The sequence below is a fragment of the Coregonus clupeaformis genome, chromosome 6, assembly GCF_020615455.1.
Source record: "Coregonus clupeaformis isolate EN_2021a chromosome 6, ASM2061545v1, whole genome shotgun sequence".
NCBI classification, from domain to species: Eukaryota; Metazoa; Chordata; class Actinopteri; order Salmoniformes; family Salmonidae; genus Coregonus; species Coregonus clupeaformis.
Window position 1 is genome coordinate 52,772,669 of NC_059197.1, and position 19,908 is coordinate 52,792,576.

Genomic DNA, 19,908 nt, shown 5'->3' on the forward strand with positions numbered 1-19,908 from the left:
CTTTTCTTTAACTGTAGAGGACAGAGGATTAGACGTTATCTTACAATGCATTCAAAGGTTTATTTGAGGGCTATATTAAAAGCTTTTTAAGACCTTTCTTTCAGATTATACACCACTTGTACTGTATGTGCCCAGTTCATGATCACATTTTACTCATTGAATACAGTAGTAAAGGAAGGAACAGACTAGCAGAGATAACATTTAAAAGGAAAGACTGGAAAGCTATAAACAAACAGTTGATTCATGTTGATTTATTGCAGTAAACTAGCATCTGTATTTAGCTGTCAGAAAAATATGGTTTGTTCCTTACTGGGGTTAAAATGTTGTTGCTTTGTATTTCCAAGGGAGCTAACTGGTAAATGTTATGTTCAGTAGCAATATTTTTCATGATAAGAAGTTAAAAGAATAAACTAAAAACAGTAGGCATATCTAAAATGCCTGCAGTATTTCATTAGTAACCAAATCCTATGATCCAGTCTGTCACCTGAAGTCAACAACATAGCAGTTAGGAGATTTTTTAAGCGTGCACAGAGAAGTGTTCTTAATTAGCAATGTAACGCGGTAGCAAAACCAATCCTTTAACAACCAGACATCAATCCACATCCTTAAACTTTATCTTAAATCATATTTTCATTATGTTCTTCATCATTAAGTTCTTCATCAATAAACCTCTCAAAATTGCTTTGAATATTAACCCCCCCCTAAAAACTTGGACCTAATATAAAGTTTTCTCCCTCCTTCTCAACAAGTAGCTTCTTTGAACAATACTTAAAAGCCTGCGGGATCAATATTTTTCAGCATGCATCCAGGAAAAGTGCTAATCGGATTCAAGCTCATGAAATTAAAATGACTCAGCAGGGATCAGGCTGTAATTAGTGTCAAGCTATTAACTTTCTTTTATATGTCTGTTAACTGAATACTTAAACATTGACTTTACTTTAATCATGAACATCATACACATACTCTATAGCACTATTGACTTCATTTTAATCAGAGTACCATTCATGTCCTGTATCGATATGTGTTATAAGAACACATAAAGCACATAAGCTATAATCCCCTGACATGGGAATACCATGCTCATCAACAAATCAAACGCATCTTTAACCAAGCACGATCTGGAAAAATCCATGATCTGCAAAACAGTGAATTTTCGACACAAAGCTGAAGTACCTGTTTCATCTCCCGGGTATTTAAGTGCCATAGTGTTTCAGATATCAAGAATAATCAATTATCTCCTAATTTCCAGAGTTATTCAGCCAGGCATACTGCGTGTGGCTTTGCCGTCATTAAAGTGCTCATCTAGGTGGTGTTGTACTGTCATAATTCAAAATGTCTTCATCCGTTGCCTGTGTAGAACACCACAGCAACGTTGACAACACTCTTAAAAGGTGCTATCTAGAACCTTAAAGGGATCTTCGGCTGTCCCCATAGGTACATGTACAGTTCACAACCTGATCAAATAATCCCTGCGGTTATATGGCTATGGCAGGAAAAATCCCTTCTTTCCCGTTTCTCTCTCTCTCTCTTTCTCTTTCTCTTTCTCTTTCTCTTTCTCTCTCTCTCTCTCTCTCTCTCTCTCTCTCTCTCTCTCTCTCTCTCTCTCTCTCTCTCTCTCTCTCTCTCTCTCTCTCTCTCTCTCTCTCTCTCTCTCTCTCTCTCTCTCTCTCACGCTATCTATCTCTCATTTCCATACCACTTTCGCCTGAGTGTAGGAATAAGAGTGAACAGATAAGAGCATTTTCGTAATATCCTCTAAAATAAGCTTAAGAAGTCTACACTGGATGAAGTGCTGTGTCTCTGATGTCTCTGAAGGAGACTATTTGAAGGAATAGTATCCAACCAAGTGAGATATAGGATGTTTCACACTGCATGTCTTCAATCATGTAGGGGAGAGAAGAGGATAATAAAAAGCAATCTAACATTTAAAAATGTAGATGTTGGTTGTGTCAATTGCTAAATGTAGCAGAAAATCTAGAATAGAATTGAAATCATGCCTCCGACAGTAAAAGTATGCAGTGTAATTGTGTAAAATGACGCTATCTAGTCTTGCTCAATTCCTTTCCTCAGTATTATACATTGCCAGTCTGTTACTGTTAAAGTGAGTCTTCATCCCCACCTCAGGAAATGAAGCATTTTAACACCTTGAGCTTTGCAAATAAACAAACTCTGAACATTAATATGCAAAACATTTTATGCTGCTAAATCGTGACGCTTAGAGGCTCCCAAAACCTTTAAAACTGGAATACTGTGTAAGAGAAGGTCAAACACAAAACATTTTCTCTTCTTTGCTAGCTTTTACAATAAGACTACAGCACAGCTGAGCAGAAATTGACAGCATCAGTACTGGTAATACACTGGGAGATCACATAATAATAATAATAATAATAATAATAATAATAATAAGAAGAAGAAGAAGAAGAAGAAGAAGAAGAAGAAGAAGAAGAAGAAGAAGAAGAAGAAGAAGAAGAAGAATATGCCATTTAGCAGACACTTTTATCCAAAGCGACTTACAGTCATGTGTGCATACATTTTTACGTATGGGTGGTCCCGGGGATCGAACCCACTACCCTGGCGTTACAAGCGCCATGCTCTACCAATTGAGCTACAGAAGAAGAAGAAGAAGAAGAAGAAGAAGAAGAAGAAGAAGAAGAAGAAGAAGAAGAAGAAGAAGAAGAAGAAGAAGAAGAAAAAATATTGATGACGATTATGATGATAACAATAATTATAATCATCATCATCATCATAATAATATGAAATAACAATAATAGGACAACTTTTCTTTGCTATTCCTCTATATATACAAGTGTATGGCCATATTTCAGTAAACTGCAACAGGAAATCATATCTGGGTTGCAACTCATGTGGCTTAATATAGCTGTAACGTCACATAAGACTATTCACAGATATTTTGAATCTGTATGCGTATTCAATTCAGAGCAACTCCAATAAAGAAAGTTAGCCTTCAAGTCAAAAAGCCTGGCTCTACAGTAAAGTCCTATACTGTGGAAATATAACATTGAGCGATGTAAGTTTATTGTTGCTTGGTTGGGTGGGTTTTGATTAAATCTGTCTCTTGATGTCTTCTAAACTCAACAGACTGTAATCTCAGAATAATAGTGATCATCAACTGATGTCAGATGACACGTCTGCTATGTTAAATCCCTCTTATGGTTTTAGCCTATTTTTGTTACTATCTGACAAGTATGTTAATGTATAAAACTGTAAGAGATAAATCATATATAATTTTTAGCACCTATAGCAAACAGTATCCACAAGAAACATGCAGGCACACCCACACACCACACTCTCCTAGGCCTCTACTGCTTCACATTACAGCTGGTATAATAGCAATTGAACCTGAAAAGTGTGGGTCGTGACATGCACGATCTCCAAACACGGAGGGAGTCACAGGGAGAAATAGACTGATGACCTGGTGTTGTTCAGCAGCACAGTCGGCCATAATGGTTAACCCAGGGGTAGAAACATTACCACCATCCTTACCGTTTACTAGCCCTCAGCAGAACCAAATCAACTCCACCAGTGCGTAGCGACTGTCAAAACGAAACAGCTATTTCGGCCACCACGCCATTCCACTTAGCCATTTGCAAATCAAGCATTTTCTGGCAGTCCGAGTCCCATTAAAAAATATTTACTGTGGCATTTCCCATCCTGTCTCATTATCCACCAGACTGGGTAGCAGAGGCTGAGGCTCTTTTAAACCATGGAGGGAGACGAGCGAGCAATGCTCGGTCATCTCAACCGATTGTAATTGCCAAAATTCAATGCAGCGTGCAATTACATTCACTATACTCTGTGTACCAGACCACTTACTTAAAACAAACTCTACAGGATAAACAATACATTAGGGAGAGGAAAGGAAGATCGAGAGGGTGAGAGAGGAGGGCATCAGCCATGCAGTCATCATCTGCCATTTGCAGTCATCATCTGCCGTAAAAAAAAAGGATGCTTTCAGAGAGCGTGGAGACTTATTGAGCCACTGACCAAATCCATTTAAAACTCCAACTTTCTTCATTTTTATCATCCCTCGATCTTTCTACTGTTCTGAGATTCTGTGTTTGCTGTTACCAGTACAGCTATTTTGTCTCCCTATGTGTGTGTGTGTCCTGTATGTGTGTCGTGTGTGATGTGTGATGTGTGTGTGTGCGTTTGTTTGTGCGTGCGTATGTGCGTGTGTGTGTTGATCCACACACTGATGTCCATGTCCCCTCTCCTCTCCATCTAGCTCTGCTTGACACAACTGTGTCAGCTCTGTGTGTAGCTCAAACAGCTCAAAAGCTAATAAAACACTTAAAGGTGAATGAATGTGAATGTGATAAAATATCTCTGTGTGGTGGTTTTGGAGAGAGACTACATGCCTACTTCCAGAAAAACATAGCTGGCTTGTGTGTTTAGCTACTGCCCATTTTCATATTTATGTGCCTTATGAGGACATGAAAATAATGGGCACTATTTTTGGCCAAGTAACGATTTTTTACCTGAAAGGAACATTTACAGACAACAGAGAAGAGAGACAATATTTCAATATAAATATATTTCAGTGTTTTGTTTACAACTACAATGGGTGCTCTTCTGCTGAACCATTAAGACAACAATGACCTTTAAAAGTTAACCTGTCTGCAATCAGCCTTATAACAGTTTACAGTATTCACCCCCCTTGGCATTTTTCCTATTTTGTTGCCTTACAACCTGGAATAAAAATAGATTTTTGGGGGGGTTTGTATCATTTGATTTACACAACATGACTACCACTTTGAAGATGCAAAATATATTTTTTTGTGAAACAAACAAGAAATAAGCTTGAGCGTGCATAACTATTCACCCCCCCGAAGTCAATACTTTGTAGAGCCACCTTTTGCAGCTATTACAGTTGCACATCTCTTGGGGTATGTCTCTATAAGCTTGGCACATCTAGCCACTGGGATTTTTGCCCATTCTTCAAGGCAAAACTGCTACTTCAAGTTGGATGGGTTCCGCTGGTGTACAGAAATCTTTAAGTCATACCACAGATTCTCAATTGGATTGAGGTCTGGGCTTTGACTAGGCCTTTCCAACACATTTAAATGTTTCCCCTTAAACATTTAAATTTTTTACATTTTTAGTCATTTAGCAGATGCTCTTATCCAGAGCGATTTACAATTAGTGAGTGCATACATTTTCATACTGGCCCCCCGTGGGAATCAAACCCACAACCCTGGCGTTGCAAACACCATGCTCTACCAACTGAGCTACACGGGACCACTCAAGTGTTGCTTTAGCAGTATGCTTAGGGTCATTGTCATGCTGGAAGGTGAACCTCCGTCCCAGTCTCAAATCTCTGGAAGACTGAAACAGGTTCCCCTCAAGAATTTCCCTGTATTTAGCGCCATCCATCATTCCTTCAATTCTGACCAGTTTCCTAGTCCCTGCCGATGAAAAACTTTGGTGGATTGGTGTTCTCGGGGTGATGAGAGGTGTTGGGTTTGCGCCAGACATAGCGTTTTCCTTGATGGCCAAAAAGCTAAATTTTAGTCTCATCTGACCAGAGTACCTTCTTCCATATGTTTGGGGAGTCTCCCACATGCCTTTTGGCAATGGCTTTTTTCTTGCCACTCTTCTGTAAAGCCCAGCTCTGTGGAGCGTACGGCTTAAAGTGGTCCTATGGACAGATACTCCAATCTCCGCTGTGGAGCTTTGCAGCTACTTCAGGGTGTCTTTGTTGCCTCTCTGATTAATGCCCTCCTTGCCTGGTCTGTGAGTTTTGGTGGGTGGCCCTCTCTTGGCAGTTTTGTTGTGGTGCCATATTCTGGATTTAATAATGGATTTAATGGTGCTCCGTGGGATGTTCAAAGTTTAAGATATTGTTTTATAACCCAACCCTGATCTGTACTTCTCCACAACTTTGTCCCTGACCTGTTTGGAGAGCTCCTTGGTCTTCATGGTGCCGCTTGCTTGGTGGTGCCCCTTGCTTAGTGGTGTTGTAGACTCTGGGGCCTTTCAGAACAGGTGTATATATACTATGATCATGTGGCACTTAGATTGCACACAGGTGGACTTTATTTAACTAATTATGTGACTTCTGAAGGTAATTGGTTGCACCAGACCTTATTTAGTGGCTTCATAGCAAAGGGGGTGAATACATATGCACGCACCACTTTTCCGTTATTTATTTTTTATACTTTTTTGAAATAAGTTTTTTAAATTTTTTTCACTTCACCAATTTGGACTATTTTGTGTATGTCAATTACATGTAATCCAAATAAAAATCAATTTAAATTACAGGTTGTAATGCAACAAAATAGGAAAAACGTCAAGGGGGATGAATACTTTTGCAAGGCACTGTAGCTAAATAATGTTACAAAAAGCAGGACGTGAAAAGCTCAATCACATCCCTCCTCTAAAGGTCTTCCAAACAAAAAAAGCTATTCATATTCAACTGTAATCCATATTGATCTGACAATTACTCAACAGAATTAACTATTAATTTCTGATTTGCAAAGTCATTTTTAACAACTCCTTTGTTTTAAGATAGTCATGTGCTTTATTCACTCTTATGTAAAATGTAACTGTTCCAAAAAATAGTGATAATTAAATGTTATACATGGATCTGAATTAACCATTAAAGGTTAAACAAACATTCAACATGACGTCAATTACATTTTTATTTCCACTTATTTTACCAGGTAAATTGACTGAGAATGTTTTCTCTTTTACAATGATTTACCACCGTTTAAGTCCAAATCAACCATTGTGAAAAAAAGAAAGAACTAGCCTAGTGGAACACTAAGTCAAACAATCAGCGGTTCAATGTGATCTATAACACACTGTAAGAAAGGAAAAACTCTCACTCACTGAAATATTACGTTTTAATGTCTTAAGAATGTTCTGACCAATGCTGCAAAAAAAACTATATTAAAACGTAAAGAACATTTCACTGAGTGCAGGTTTTTACTTTCTTCCAGGATATGCATTTTAAACCCGCCACCCAATACTTTATGTTACTACAAACGTTTGAGCTGAGCACGTCAATTTCTCTTTCTATCTATAACACACCGCCATCTTCCCTGAGACACATCAGAGCTGAATCTGATATAAAGGCTTTGTGTGGAATAAAGGGTAGCTAATAGCAGTCAGAGTGGCTACGGTTCATTTGTCGAAGTAGGCATGAGACTGGCACACATTGTCAAAAGGAGCATAGTCAGAGAGGACCATTTGTCATGCTAATGAATGCTTTGCCAAAGTGAAAAGCGAAACGACTATTTTCAGCCTCGTTTTCCTGTCCCGGCCCGTTCCTTGCGTGTGCAGGCCAAAAGGAAATGCATGTTTGTTCGTTTCCTCCTTTTGAAATGAGCTGGGGCTGCTGAGGGAGCTGACCAGGCATCAACACTGGGGCTGCTGAGGGAGATGACCAGGCATCAACACTGGGGCTGCTGAGGGAGCTGACCAGGCATCAACACTGGGGCTGCTGAGGGAGCTGACCAGGCATCAACACTGGGGCTGCTGAGGGAGCTGACCAGGAAGTGGCTGCTGAGGGAGCTGACCAGGCATCAACACTGAGGCTGCGAGGGAGCTGACCAGGCATCAACACTGCTGTGAGGGAACTGACCAGGCATCAACACTGGGGCTGCTGAGGGAGCTGACCAGGCATCAACACTGGGCTGCTGGGGAACTGACCAGGCATCAACACTGGGGCTGCAGCTGCAGGCATCAACACTGGGGCTGCTGAGGGAGCTGACCAGGCATCAACACTGGGGCTGCTGAGGGAGCTGACCAGGCATCAACACTGGGGCTGCTGAGGGAGCTGACCAGGCATCAACACTGGGGCTGCTGAGGGAGCTGACCAGGCATCAACACTGGGGCATTGGGTTGTCTCTGTCTTATCTTATCTTCTCTTCTCTGTCACGTCAGAACAGCCTCTCTTCTCTCCTTTCTGTGACTCAGAATTAGTGTGTTTATTGAATATGTCATGAACAGCCTCCCAGCCATCCAGCTTCCCAGGCCCCCTCCAGTCTACACACATATTCTCTTCCCAAACAAGAGTGATACGTATGACATGTCTCCATCCCTCACTAGCTGGGGGAAATCGACAAGCGGTTCAGATCTGATCTCCTCCTGGCACTAGCTGTCCTTGGCCCAGTGTGAGTGGAGTAGTGTAGGGTCCCCTTTAGGCCCCCTGCGGGCCCCTAGGGCCACCACTAGAGAAAACACAACAGCACAAAAAACACAGCAGTATATATGTAGACAGTGGAAACATAAATACTATGATATGTTGTTGTGAGACACATCATTCACTGTCTCTCTCAGTTGTTGATGTGGCCAGTGGTGTCTAGTGTGTGTATGCAAATGCTTATTTACGTTCACAGACAAACAGGGATTAAATGACAGAATCTCAGGACATTGATATTCTGCTTTGTCAATATTAAGAAACCAGGAATTGTCTAGTATTTTATCATGTATCTCTGTCTCAATATCGCTGATGCTATGGCTACAGTAATACAGAAGCCTATAGAGTATTGAAATCTATAACTTAATCCCTTCATTATTGCTTAATCCTGTTGTGATTAATTGATGAATAGAAGCTGTCAATACTGGTGGTCTGTATCTAAATCATCATTATGAACAGATGTACTTAATCTATGCTTCACATAAATCAATTATGGTTCTAATTGGATGGAACGTCTTATTCCATATGTATCTCACATTAGACAACTGAACTCATTCTAAAGGGTTACCGAGGACATACAAGAAATGTGAAGAATGCTATACTGTACATTTATTTGTATTTTTTTAGGATTTTTATTAGGAACCCCATTAGCCAACGCCAATGGTGACAGCTAGTCTTCCTGGTGTCCAACAAATAATGAAAAATACATCACAGATAAAAAGACTACAAAGTACACACATTTAAAACATTAACATAGACATTACAGACTTACATAAAATAAACTACAATGAAAGACACACAATTTTACATGAGATTTTCTTTGATATAATAGTACTGAATAAATGGAATGCTCTCTCTCGTAACACTCTTCACAGTGCAGGAAACTGCAGTTCAATATGTGTCAGCTGACACAATCAGCAGGGGCAGGGAGGAACAGAGGCTTCAAGCAGTTTTAGATCTACGGAGACTGACACTGACAAGTCCTGCTGCGACAGACGCTATCCTAATATGGACACTGTATCTAGATCAATCAGCTAAAATAATATTGTGCTAAAACTGTTCTCCTCATCCGACTGAATAGGCCTAGAATCTGGGAAATATCGTGTTCCAAAAACAATATTTCCATTCCGTTACAGATTCACCAGTAGAACAAACTATTGGTAATCCCCTGTTATATTTCCAGACCTTGTAGGGGTGTAAAAGCCCTCATCTGGACCTATATCTGGACTGGATTAAGTTGGTATTTAATTGTATTTTAAGACCTAAATGCCAAACACTCAGAACCTGTGTTTACCAGACAGAGAGAGAGAGAGCAGTAGATAGAGTGAGAGAGAGAGATAGAGAAGAGAGAGAGATACAAATATATATAGAGAGAGAACGAGAGACAGAAATAGAGACAGAGAGAGAGTGAGAGAGAGAGAGAGAGAGAGAGAGAGAGAGAGAGAGAGAGAGAGCGAGAGAGAGAGAGAGAGAGAGAGCGAGAGAGAGAGAGAGAGAGAGAGATAGAGAGAGAGAGAGAGAGAGAGAGAGAGAGAGGTGTGGGGGAAGGTAAGGATAGGGAAGGTTAAGTGAAGGCAGACAAGACACATGCGTCTGTATCAGGGAGCCATCAGCAGGCCCCTCATGTCTCGCCATAATAGGATGGAGAGAGGAGAGAGGAGGAGAGGAGCAGAGTGCCATGTGGCTCTGACACATCCTAGTTCAGAGTAATAGAGCTCAGGGAGAGCTCGTCACACAGATCGGCCCATGTGGCGCTTGGACACAGATGGTGCAGTGTTACGAAAGCAGCGTGGCAGCATGGCATGGTACCAACGCGGCCACAGCCTGGGCCAGCCACTGGATACAGAGCAGGAGATGCTACACACACATACACACACACACACACACACTCACACACACACACTGCACAGATGACCCACTGACTGCTCTTGATTCCAACTCACACACACTCTGCTGCACGGACACCATGCCAACCTTCTGTGCGTTTGTGAGATTAAGAGGCTGAACACACTATTCAGACATGAGACTATCTGAACACACTATTCAGACATGAGACTATCTGAACACACTATTCAGACATTAGACTATCTGAACACACTATTCAGACATTAGACTATCTGAACACACTATACACAGACACTAGCCTATTTTATAGAGCGTGTCCAATGTTCTGGGAGCGGAAGGTGCTGAGTGTCTGAGGAGAATTAACATCCTGGTCCTTGTCTTTATCTGGGATGAATACATTTCTTTTTCAATGGGAGAATAGTGACCATGTAGCTGAGGGATGCTCTAGCCTGAACCTCTACTCTGAGAGACACGCACGCGCATGCACGTATAGGTACGCACACCCACGCATACATGCACACACACACACACACACCTCATCTCTCTCATGATGTCTCCCTCCTCACCCAGTCTGTCAAAGAGGCAGAGAGACAGACTTAACGAGGGCCTCCTTTCTCCTGTCTCTACGTTTTTTTCTTTCTTCCGCAGTGCACACTTTTCCAGAACACCTTTTCCCCCTGGCTCTCAATCGCTAAACTAAATATAGCGAGTGGTGCAGACAGCTCAGCTTTATAACAAATGGAAAGCAGAGCAGCAGTGGATACCGGGGTGTGAATATGAATTGAACACCCTGGATGTAGCTTTGGTTTTCTTATGGGCTTAACAACAATTCCGCATCTTGGTCTCCATGAAACTACCAGGTATAGTCTCAGCTCGTCCCCAGGCTCAATTATTACCGTGTATAGAAAGTGAGGTGTTGTACTTCTAGACAGAGAGGTGTGACAGAGACAGAGAGGTGTGACAGAGACAGAGAGGTGTGACAGAGACAGAGAGGTGTGACAGAGACAGAGAGGTGTGACAGAGACAGAGAGGTGTGACAGAGACAGAGAGGTGTGACAGAGACAGAGCCGGCTGGTGGACGAGATTAGGAGTCTATCTGAACACTGCAGAAAGAACAGCGAAATGTGCTGTACAGTGGATTTAGAAAATAGACCTGGATAAATCTTCCAGCTGCTTCTGACTAATATAGCTGTTGGTAACAATAGATATAGGGAGAAAGCATAATGTGGGCCCACATAGTAGAAGCAAAACAGTATAGCTTGAGTGTTTGTACTGTATATCTTCCAATTCGTAGGTCTAGTATAATTTGCTAAAACGTACACAGTATCACTATGGACTTGGATGACAAAGCATATCAGGTTGATAACCTCTCCGACACCATTATTCCCAAAGTTCATACTGGAGTTACAGGACTGGATATGCTGGGAAAAGATTGCTTAATTCCATGTCGGAACATTTAACGTTGTTTTACCAGAAACCTCTCCTATTATAAATGTCCTCTCATATCATCACATTCTCCTCTCTTGTACTATTAGAGCAATCTTATTTGAGATGTAAACTTCTGCCAAATCAGGTAAAGTATTCACTGCCTTAAAATATTCTCAACTCATTTACTTCCTATTCAATTAGTATGGGTTTATTCCCTGCTGTGGCATACTGAATTACAATCCAATATCATTTTACAAAGAATCCAAATCTAGAAAAATACAAATTATACCACATAAACCTCACAATTTTAATCGCCAGCATTTACAGTACCACAGCCAACCGAAACACACGTCAAACAAACAACATGGATGAATCCATCAATCCATAGAAAACACAACACAAAGTGATAAGACCCAAATGTTATGCTGTGACTTACCTAACACTCCGAGTCTGTAGTTTATGGTGATTACGATGACGTTTCCGTAGCTCGCCAGAATACTCCCATCAATCATGTTCCCCGTTCCCTCCATGTAGGATCCACCATGGATGTACACCATGACTGGCTTCAGCCCGTTCTCATCATGGATGTCTGGAAAGAAGAGCAACAAGCATGAGCACCTGTAGATAACACTGAGTCTGGTAGTGTGTCCCAAATGGCACCCTATTCCCTATATAGTGCACTACTTTTGACCATCGCCCTATGGACCTTTGTCAAAAGTAGTGTAGGCTACTATATAGGTAACAGTGCGTCATTTGGGTGGTTAGGAAGGAGCCAGCCACATCCTCTACTTTGGATGCATATGTTCTTGACATTTTAATAACATCCGTAGTGATCAATATCTAGTCTGCACACTGCAGGGAAATCCAATTAACCTTTTTGGTTGTCTCACCTCAAGAGAAATCAATTTGTTAGTAATAATTTGTGTCCCCTTTTTTCAGTGATTAGAGAATCGTACTGTAATGTTGTTGTGTAGAAATCTGATACTACATATAATATGCCTTTGAAAATCCATGTAAAGTGAGCCATGGGGGAAAGAAGGCAAGCTGACATTCAAAGTGGGTGTCATATGCAAACACAATTGGATGAGATAGGGCCACTGTAAGTACTGTAGTATTGGGGATGCTTAGATATGTGATAGCGGCATCATTCTGCAGAGATCTGTACAGGGATTATGTTCTTGGAATTACACCAACACACAAGGACTGTTTCCCAAATGGCACCATATTTCCTACTTAGTGCATCACTTTTGACCAGAGTCCGTATAAAGGGAATAGGGTGTAATTTGAGACGCATCCAAACATGACTGCTACAGTACAATTAGGCAGGATGAATACCTTATCTGGTTCTGATTAAAGCTGGTGATTAGTACATGTGTAGGTGGTGATTATAAATTAAGAGGGTAGAGCCTTAGTATGAGAGAAGATTGGAGAGGGATATCATGTTCCACAAACACCCAGCCTGCTAGCAGGATAAATGACCACTGAGTTCAACCAGCAGTCACAAGCCTCATTAGGGTGTTCATTACCTAATAGTTGATTCCTATGGGTCCAGCATTCCAGAATTCATAGCTCAGCATTCTACCACTGCATTCCCCCTTCTACCTCCTTAGGACATGGTGGAGAAGCAGTGAGTTTAGAATAAATGATTTAGGGAAGGAGGCATTTTTCAAGGATTTCATTACTTCAACCAAAAAAATAGAAAGGTGTTCTTCTAGCCTCTGGGTAGATACACTATACAGTGCAATCGGAAAGTATTCAGACCACCTGACTTTTTCCACATTTTGTGACGTTACAGCCTTATTCTAAAATTGATTAAATTGTTTTTTCTCCTCATCAATCTACACACAATACCCCAAACTGACAAAGAAAAAACAGGTTTTCAGATATTTATGCAAATTTATTTAAAGTAAAAAAACAAAATATCACATTTACATAAGTATTCAGACCCTTTACTCAGTACTTTGTTGAAGCACCTTTGGCAGCGATTACAGCCTCGAGTCTTCTTCGGTACGACGCTACAAGCTTTGAACACCTGTATTTGGGGAGTTTCTCGCATTCTTCTCTGCAGATCCTCTCAAGCTCTGTCAGGTTGGATGGGGAGCGTCGCTGCACTGCTATTTTCAGGTCTCTCCAGAGATGTTTCATCGGGTTCAAGTCCGGAATCTGGCTGGGCCACTCAAGGACATTCAGAGACTTGTCCCGAAGCCACTCCTGCTTTGTCTTGGCTGTGTGCTTAGGGTCGTTGTCCTATTGGAAGTTGAACCTTCGCTCCAGTCTGAGGTCCTGAGCGCTCCGGAGCAGGTTTTCATCAAGGATCTCTCTGTACTTTGCTCCATTCATCTTTCCCTCGATCCTGACTAGTCCCCACAGCACGATGCTGCCACCACCATGCTTCACCGTAGGTATGGTGCCAGGTTTCCTACAGACGTAACGTTTGGCATTCAGGCCAAAGAGTTCAATCCTGGTTTCATCAGACCAGAGAATCTTGTTTCTCATGGTCTGAGAGTACTTTAGGTGCCTTTTGGCAAGCTCCAAGCGGGCTGTCATGTGCCTTTTACTGAGGAGTGGCTTCCGTCTGGCCAATCTACCATAAAGGCCTGATTGGTGGAGTGCTGCAGAGATGGTTGTCCTTCTGGAAGGTTCTCCCATATCCACAGAGGAACTCTGGAGCTCTGTCAGAGTGACCATCAGGTTCTTGGTCACCTCCCTGACCAAGGCCCTTCTCCCCAAGATTGCTCAGTTTGGCCGGGCGGCCAGCTCTAGGAAGAGTCTTGGTGGTTCGAAACTTCTTCCATTTAAGAATAATGGAGGCTACTGTGTTCTTGGGGACCTTCAATGCTGCAGAAATGTTTTGGTACCGTTCCCCAGATCTGTGCCTAGACACAATCCTGTCTCGGAGCTCTACGGACAATTCCGTCGACCTCATGGCTTGGTTTTTGCTCTGACATGCACTGTCAACTGTGGGATCTTTATATAGACAGGTGTGTGCCTTTCCAAATCATGTCAAATCAATTGAATTTACCACAGGTGGACTCCAATCAAGTTGTAGAAACATCTCAAGGGTGATCAATGGAAACATGATGCACCTGAGCTCAATTTCGAGTCTCATAGCAAAGGGTCTGAATACTAATGTATAGTGTATAATTTAATTTTTAATACATTTGCAAACATTTTGCAAAACCTGTTTTCGCTTTGTCATTACGGGGTATTGTGTGTAGATTGATGAGGATTTTTTATTTATTTAATCCATTTTAGAATAAGGCTGTAACGTAACAAAATGTGTAAAAGGAAGATGTCTGAATACTTTTCGAATGCAATGTATATACAAAAGCATGTGGACACCCCTTCAAATTAGTGGATTCGGCTATATCAGCCACACCCTTTTGTTGACAGGTATATAAAATCGAGCACACAGCCATGCAATCTCCATAAACAAACATTGGCAGCAGAATGGCCTTACTGAAGAGCTCAGTGACTTTCAACGTGGCACCGTCATAGGATGCCACCTTTCCAACAAGTCAGTTTGTCAAATTTCTGCCCTGCTAGAGCTGCCCTGGTCAACTGTAAGTGCTGTTATTGTGAAGTGGATACGTCTAGAAGCAACAATGGCTCAGCCGTGAAGTGGTAGGCCACCCAAGATCACAGAACAGGACCGGCGAGTGCTGAAGCGCGTAGTGAGTAAAAATCATCTGTCCTCAGTTGCAACACTCACTACCGAGTTCCAAACTGCCTCTGGAAGCAACGTCAGCACACTAACTGTTTGTCAGGAGCTTCATGAAATGGGTTTCCATCCGAGCAGCCCACACAAGCCTAAGATCACCATGTGCAATGCCAAGCGTTGGCTCGAGTCGTGTAAAGCTCGCTGCCATTGGACTGGCAGTCACCATCTGGCAGTCCGACGGACAAATCTGGGTTTGGCGGATGCCAGGAGAACGCTACCTGCCCGAATGCATAGTGCTAACTGTAAAGTTTGGTGGAGGAGGAATAATGGTCTGGGGCTGTTTTGCAATGTCCAAACATCTAGTGGAAAGCCTTCCCAGAAGAGTGGAGGCTGTTATAGAGGGGACCAACTCCATATTAATGCCCATGATTTTGGAATGAGATGTTCGACGAGCAGGTGTCCACATATTTTTCGTCATGTAGTGTATCTCGTAGATATCTACTACACTGGCTGAACAAGTGGGGTCATACATCATCCGTGACCATATTATCAGGGCTCTATGTCACCAAGGATGAGAGCATCAACGAGGGAAAATCATAGCACGGCCCCACCACAGGATTGGATAACAATGTGAGTGTGCGTATGTGTGAATCACCAATGCATTTTTGAGTATGTGTGAGCCTCAATGTGAGTATGTGCGTGATAATGTTAGTCAGCGTGTACAGCAATGTAAATGTGTGTGTTCTGCAATGCTATTTCAAATCATGGATTTCCAAATAAATGAGATTCCACTTGGTCTAGTCTAGCAGGGGCCAAAGCATTGGTCATGGAAGCAGGCAGCGGGCTAAACGAGTCAGGGTTTACCCAGCCATGACCCAAACTATGTAATTGGTATTCAACCAAGGCCCTTTCAGTACACTCCGATTATTGGTTTCTGTTGCATCCGCCGTTGGCTGCTGCTGCAAGGGGGTGGGCCAGCTGCCTGGCTGGCCTCTAGGTCACATTGCTTCTGCCTCCGCAGGCTTGGCAGTGAATAGCAGGGCCTATGGGCCGACAGATGACCGCTTTGCATTGGAGCTCAGCTGTGTGTGTGTGCATTGTGTGTGTGTGTGTGCGTGTGTGTGTATGTCGCTTCCCCTCCTCCGCAAAAAAAACACCAATATATAGAAAGAAGAGGTGGAAAACAACCCACAGTGGTTATTAATTTCCGCTGTGTTCTGAGTGGGCGCCTAGTGCTACGATAATGTGAATGTATCTATTTCACAACTCCTCACCTGGTAGCACCAGCCTAGCCTATACAGTCTGTAGCCTGCAGTCTGCTGTTGTGGCCGAGGTCGTCTTGAGAAGGACCTTCCTTCACCTCTGCCATGCTCCTCTTGGGCAGGCAGCCAAATACAGTGCACTTCACAGAGAGACTGGGTCGATGAGACAAGTTGGAGGAAGGGTAACTAACTCATGTCTTATTTAATGGACCACTTTCTCCATTCCACGCTAAAGTTCTTACATTAATTTATTAGTAGGATAGGAGCTGCTGAAACCAAGTGGAAAATGCCAGATGGACATTAAAAAGAGGGGCACCACATAAAGTTGTCAGTGACTCTAGTCTAAAACAGATATTCATCTGATGCAGGCTCTTCTTTAAAGCTAGGCTCTGAGTTCTATGTTCTGTGATGGAATTTGGCTGGCCTTTGATCAAACATAGAAGGCAAATTGTCTGTCACTCTACATCTCTAATGTTGACCTGCTCTGGGGAGGTTGAACTGGAGGAGACTAAGACAGATAAGCAACTTTCATCCATTCTAAAAGACCTTGACAGATTTTAGAAGCATGTTAAAAAAATTAGGGGTGGAGGGGTCGTCTCCTTGTCCCAGCGTGTCCCCATCCGGTCACTGCAGAGCACTTAAAACAGAGAAATAGAGAGAGAGAGGGAGAGGGAAGAGAGAGTGGAGGCAGAGATAGAGGAGAGAGAGGGAGAGAGAGCACCACGAAAGAGAGAGAAAAGAGAGAGATGAGAACACTTTTCTCGCTTCTCTCTTCCCTCTACCTATCTCTCTTCTCTCTCCCATTCCTCTTACCCCCCCCCCCCTCTCTCTCTCTATTCTCTCTGTGCTCTGTCTCTGTAGAGGAGCTGTATGGAGCTGCCTATCAGAGAGCTGCCTGGCTGGGTGACTCTGCAGTGAGCATGCCCTAGATATTCATCACTGCCACACCGTGCCGGGGAGATAATATATTCCTCTACGGGCACAGCGGCGCCGCACACATTACTCATCTCCATATGGAGCGGGAGAGGGAGAGAGGAGGGAGAGGAGGTAGAGAGGGAGAGGAGGGAGAGAGAGAGAGAGAAGGGAGAGGAAGAGGAGGGAGAGAGGGAGAGGAGGGAGCGAGGTAGCGAGGAAGCAAGTAGGGGAGGGGGGTCATCAGAATTTTCCATTGGTTTCAGCATTTTCCAAGCATTAGTAATGGGATAGAGGGATGAAAGGGATGGATGGAAGGAAGGGATGCAGGGATGGAAGATGGCAGTTAATGACCATGCATGGGGAACAATCAGCTTCTCCAACCCCACAGTTAGACAGGAAGTAGCTAGTCACACTTCCTGTTCCTTTTTGATAGAGCTGGGTCGTAATCATTAGAGCACATCGTAGCAAAATGTTTCGCAACCGTAAACTAGTGTTTCTTATTGGACAAGTTAAGGTAATCCCTCCCTGTTTCAGTAAAAAAAAAATATCCAGTTTGGTGCCAAATGGATACGATCTTGCTTTAACACAATCTCTACACACGTCTCTATGTGCCAAAGACCTGTCAAGGAAAACAGAATAACAATTCCAAGAAGATGGTCCTCTGTAGCTCAATTGGTAGAGCATGGCTCTTGTAATGCCAGGGTAGTGGGTTCGATCCCCGGGATCACCCATACGTAAAATAAATATATGCGCACATGACTGTAAGTCGCTTTGGATAAAAGCGTCTGCTAAATGGCATATTATTATTATTATTTAAGAAAAGTGCTCAGAGCTTAGTGTCAGAAGTCTCAAAGGCATTATATTAGCTACCACACTATTGAGTTTTGAAGTACGTACGTACACACTCCACACCCCTAATGTACTTAGACATGGTCTCAATTACAGAGACACTTCAAATAATACCCTTTCTTTCTTACTCCAAACTAAGTAATTCAATAATAAGGATATATTTGATCGCACATTTCAAAGATTCCTTGAGGGCAAAGAAAAACTAAGGTTTTCAAATGCAGCCATTTAAAAATTCCAAGAGAATAGGAATGCGCTTCTATGTCATTTAAGCCTGAGGTGAGGGCTTTTAGTGAGGGAACTGCGGCAGAGAAGGTAGGAGTTAGAGGAAGGAGGGACTCAGTGAGCTGCATTGCTGTGGTGTGAGCGAGGTGTGTGTCTATGCGTGCGTGTGTGTGTCCCTTCCGTGCGTCAGTGTGTCTGTGCGCGCATGTGTGTGTGCGTCCTTTCCGTGCGTCAGTGTGTTTGTGTGAGTGCATATGAACGCGTGCATGTGTGTGCGTGAGGTGTCTCTGCTCTACAGCACACTGTACTCTATGGTAGCAGAGCTATAACCTCAGGGGAACTGGGGGGGGGAGTAATTCATCGCCGGTGCAGATGTTCAAACAGTCAGTGTGCATCGATCCTCCGCCTGCACTGGCCATAGCACTCCTGAAAACACAGGCGTGGGTTTGACATGACACGGCAGTAGTTCTTCAAATGAAGGGTTTATCCAGGCATTTCAAAATCGGACTGTTCAAGAACAGAATCAGAATCAGACTGAACTTTTAGTTAACATTGTGTATCTGCACACGAGTACACACAGAGAGATAGATTCTTACACAGCTGATCAGACAATACACATTGAGAAAATAGTAATAAATGCATTCATGGCAATTATCACTAGATTCTAAAGGTTACAATAGATATTTCTGAAAAACGTTTCACCATTTAAAAAAATTAAGAAAGAAACTGATTATGTAAGGTTATGAAGAAAAGGTAACACACACAATATGGCCTTTAGTAATCTCCCCTAATAAGGATTTAAGGTGAACCTTATTCACAGCTTTCACTCCTACCTACCAAGGCCTATTACCTTTTCACATCATCAAGGCGGCTATAAGAAGGCAATCTGGATTTTCTACAGTACGTCATTCAGAGGTAGAAAATGCCTGGATAAAGCCTGGTATGTACTGAGGAGATAAATATGCCACTTTCTAGTGTTGCAGCTTTTGAGCAAGAGAATGCCAACCGTCGTACCACAGTGATCTAAAAATGTCAGAGCTTGTTCTGCCCTTTGATTTTAAAACCAAGAAGACAACCGGTGCCTTATCATCACTGAAACATTTCCCCAGTGCTTCCACTCATCTCCTAGCCATCCCCAGATCTTTAGAGCAACTCAGACAAAATCAAACCACCATTTTGGGTTAATAGTACCATGCACAAGAAAGCGAGCAGAAAACATACGACAGAGATTTTGACAGAGTTACAAATGAACAAGGTGTCCAACTGTCAAAACTGAACAAAGGTGGGTTAGTGTAGTGCTCATGCTTCACCGAGCAATGAAAAAAAAGAAAGAAGAAGAAAATAAACTTAAGGGCAAACATGACTGTTTAATAACTTCCCCTCCGAGGAGGCCAAAGACAATACATGCAGAGTTTCAATTTAACATCTTTCACTTTGCAGCAAAGGGGAGTGAGGAAGAAGATTATTGTAAGTGGTGACTATTGGAGCGTACACCTCATTCCCATTTAGAGGTGACCTTTCACCCTTAGTACACGATCTTCTGATTCGGTGTAAATTATGAT

At 42.5% G+C, this 19,908-nt stretch overlaps 1 protein-coding gene across 2 annotated transcripts in view; it reads right to left on the reverse strand.

The window, feature by feature from the left end:
- Positions 1-19,908, reverse strand: part of nlgn4xa (neuroligin 4 X-linked a) — a 62,699-nt gene that overhangs the window by 28,794 nt on the left and 13,997 nt on the right. For both annotated transcript variants that reach the window (XM_041874346.2, XM_041874345.2), the window contains one exon: positions 11,874-12,026. In XM_041874346.2, the coding sequence (XP_041730280.1) occupies positions 11,874-12,026 (153 nt within the window). The remainder of the gene's footprint in view (positions 1-11,873; positions 12,027-19,908) is intronic.